Below are 2,444 nucleotides of genomic sequence, written 5' to 3'. Positions count from 1 at the left end.
GAAAGAAAACCCACTCTAGCACTATACGTAATCCAACCATAAACGTGTCCCCTGCCTCTACAAGGAGAGTGTTACACACAGTTCTCTCTTCTTAAATTCTAGGCTGCTCAAAGACGTTAACTCTTGACGAAAAAGCAGAAAGGGCTGAAGGTTGGGGACCCACCTCATTGCTCCCAAGCAAACTTTCCAGGGCGCCTTTCCATGGATGGCATGCAGCCTGCAACATTACAATGATTGAAAATCAACAATACTTGCAAAAAGCCATCTGAGAAACATAACATTTTATTAATAGATGAAATAAATACTCCAGTACATGCAAGGTAAAAACTTGACATGGGGGGGGGAATCATTCTATAGTGTAAATTAAAAAATAAAACACACACTCACAGTAGCTTTTCCCCCCATTTGCAAATCACATGGCAAAGTCATACTCTTTCCACACCAAGTATACGCCTAACCCATCACAACTGCTTAAAAAAATAGCAACATACAAAAAAGGTAGCTACATCCATGTCTAAGGAGAGAAAACTGAGGTAACCTTTCTCTTAATTAGGGGGGGGAAAAAAAGACCAAAAAAGAAATGAACCCATAACCTCCTTCCTGCCCAATTAATAATAAAATTTAGTGGAGGAATTCCAGAAGGGGAGCCGGGGTAGGGGGCAGGGGTAATACCGCAACCAGCAGATGACACATCTTCCATCTCCTGGTGTGGGCTGCTGGGCACCGGGGGCCCTCCGAGTGCGTGTGTATATGGTCTGCATGGCCCTGCCTTCTGGAAGATTCCTCTCGAGCATTTAACATGGGGTGCGGGAGTTCACTTTTGATTTCTTTGGTATAAATGGAGAGGGGCACAGAATAAGTATCTTCCTTTAGCCTGGGGGCGGGGGTGAAAGAATGGGATGAGGGTGGGAGGGTGCTAATTCACAGAATTGGAATTCACTGGCGGTAAAGTCCTGGGCGAAGACCTCTCCCTTAAAGCCTGAGATAGCAGGGTGCAGCCTTCAGACACGGCGCAGGCCGAGTTCCTCAGCCTCTCCCTGTGGTCCGACATCTTGGCGCCCCCGTCGGGGTGCTGCGCCAGATCCCTGAGGCACTGGGTCAGGAGTACGCAGGCCGACACCACACTCATGGCGCCGCCGAGGATGGCGGTCTGCACCGCCTTGCCCTCGGCGCTCACGGCCGCCGCGCGACCCAGGAACTGCGGCTCGGTGGCGAAGCCCACCAGTGCGCTAACCGCCTGCACTAACGGCCCGCTGAAAAGCGCGCAGCGGCTCCGGGCCAGCTCGCTGGGCGCCGCCTTCACCTCGCGCACGCAGGCCAGCAGCGCCGACGCACTCGTGCTCATGCACTTGACGCCAAGCTTGAACTGCTCGCGCGAAAAGCGGTCCCGGGACTTGTCGCTGGCCAGGGCGCACGCGTCCGTCAGGAACTTGAGGTTGCGCGACAGGCCCTGCGACACCTCCAGCAGCAGCTGCGGGGTCAGGTCGGCGAGCGGGGTGGCGCGCAGCACTGCGCAGCCCTGCTCCACCTCGTGGCGGCAGCGTGTCACGCGGTAGCGGTCCACCAGGCCCGGCTGCGCGGGCTGCGCGCCCGGCGTGGCCACAGCCGCCAGATAGGCCGCGTGGGCGGAGCACTCGGTCAAGGACACCACCAGGTCTCCCAGCTCCACCAGGCTGTCCCCCGCTTCCCCGAAGCGGCCCATGTTGAGCTGGCTCTGTACGTCGTGGGTGAGGATGGAGAGCCCCTTGGTGCGCGCGATGATGGTGTCCCGGCATTGCTCGAAGGACTCGGCGCCGGCACAAGCGGAGGCGGGGCCCTCGAAGAGCACGGGCCGCGCCTCGCTCGACAGCAGCAGCAGGTCGGCCACCAGCTGCATCTTGCCCTTGCAGTGGTCGCAGACAGACACCAGCCTCTTCCGGGGCTGCGAGCAAGCCCCGCCGACGGCGCTCGCTGGAGCCGGAGAAGCCGCCTCGCCAGTGGGCTTCCCAGCGCTGCCGCTAGCCATCGCGCCCGGGGGGCACTGGCATGCCGCTGGGGAGCCCGCTACCACCGCCGCTGCCGATGCCGCCGCCCCCGCGGCCGTCGCGACTCAGCTGGCCAAGGCCGCGGTGCCTTCCCCGCACCATCATGCCATCCACCGCCGCGGGCAGAGGGCACTGGGCTGCGGCGGCCGGAGCCCGGGCGGCGCGGAGCGGGCCCGGGGGCCAGAGAACGCAGGAGGCTCTTCGGGGCGCGGGGAGGGGGCGCAGCGTTCGGCCTCTTGGAGGGCTTGCAGGAACCATGAACCGGAGCAGAGCAAACTCACAGACCGCGCTCCTCGTCGCCGGACTGCCAGGAAAGTCCCTTCTGCTGGGCTGCCTCCGCCGCCGCCGCCGCCGCCGCCTTCCTGGGCATGGCCCGGTCCGACCGCCCGAGCGGGGGGGAGGGGGGGAGGGGGGCGGGAG

General features: G+C 61.5%; 1 protein-coding gene across 1 annotated transcript; it reads right to left on the bottom strand.

The window, feature by feature from the left end:
* Positions 1 to 276: 276 nt before the first annotated feature.
* On the bottom strand, positions 277 to 2,145 carry TLNRD1 (talin rod domain containing 1). The gene has a single exon (XM_079913855.1). It carries the CDS (start codon positions 2,003 to 2,005, stop codon positions 917 to 919), a length of 1,089 nt encoding a protein of 362 aa, XP_079769981.1. The 5' UTR covers positions 2,006 to 2,145; the 3' UTR covers positions 277 to 916.
* Positions 2,146 to 2,444: the final 299 nt, after the last annotated feature.

This window comes from Stenella coeruleoalba (genome assembly GCF_951394435.1).
Source record: "Stenella coeruleoalba genome assembly, chromosome: 2".
NCBI lineage: Eukaryota > Metazoa > Chordata > Mammalia > Artiodactyla > Delphinidae > Stenella > Stenella coeruleoalba.
The sequence above is the reverse complement of the archived record's forward strand: the minus strand, read 5'-3'. Positions and strand labels throughout refer to the sequence as shown.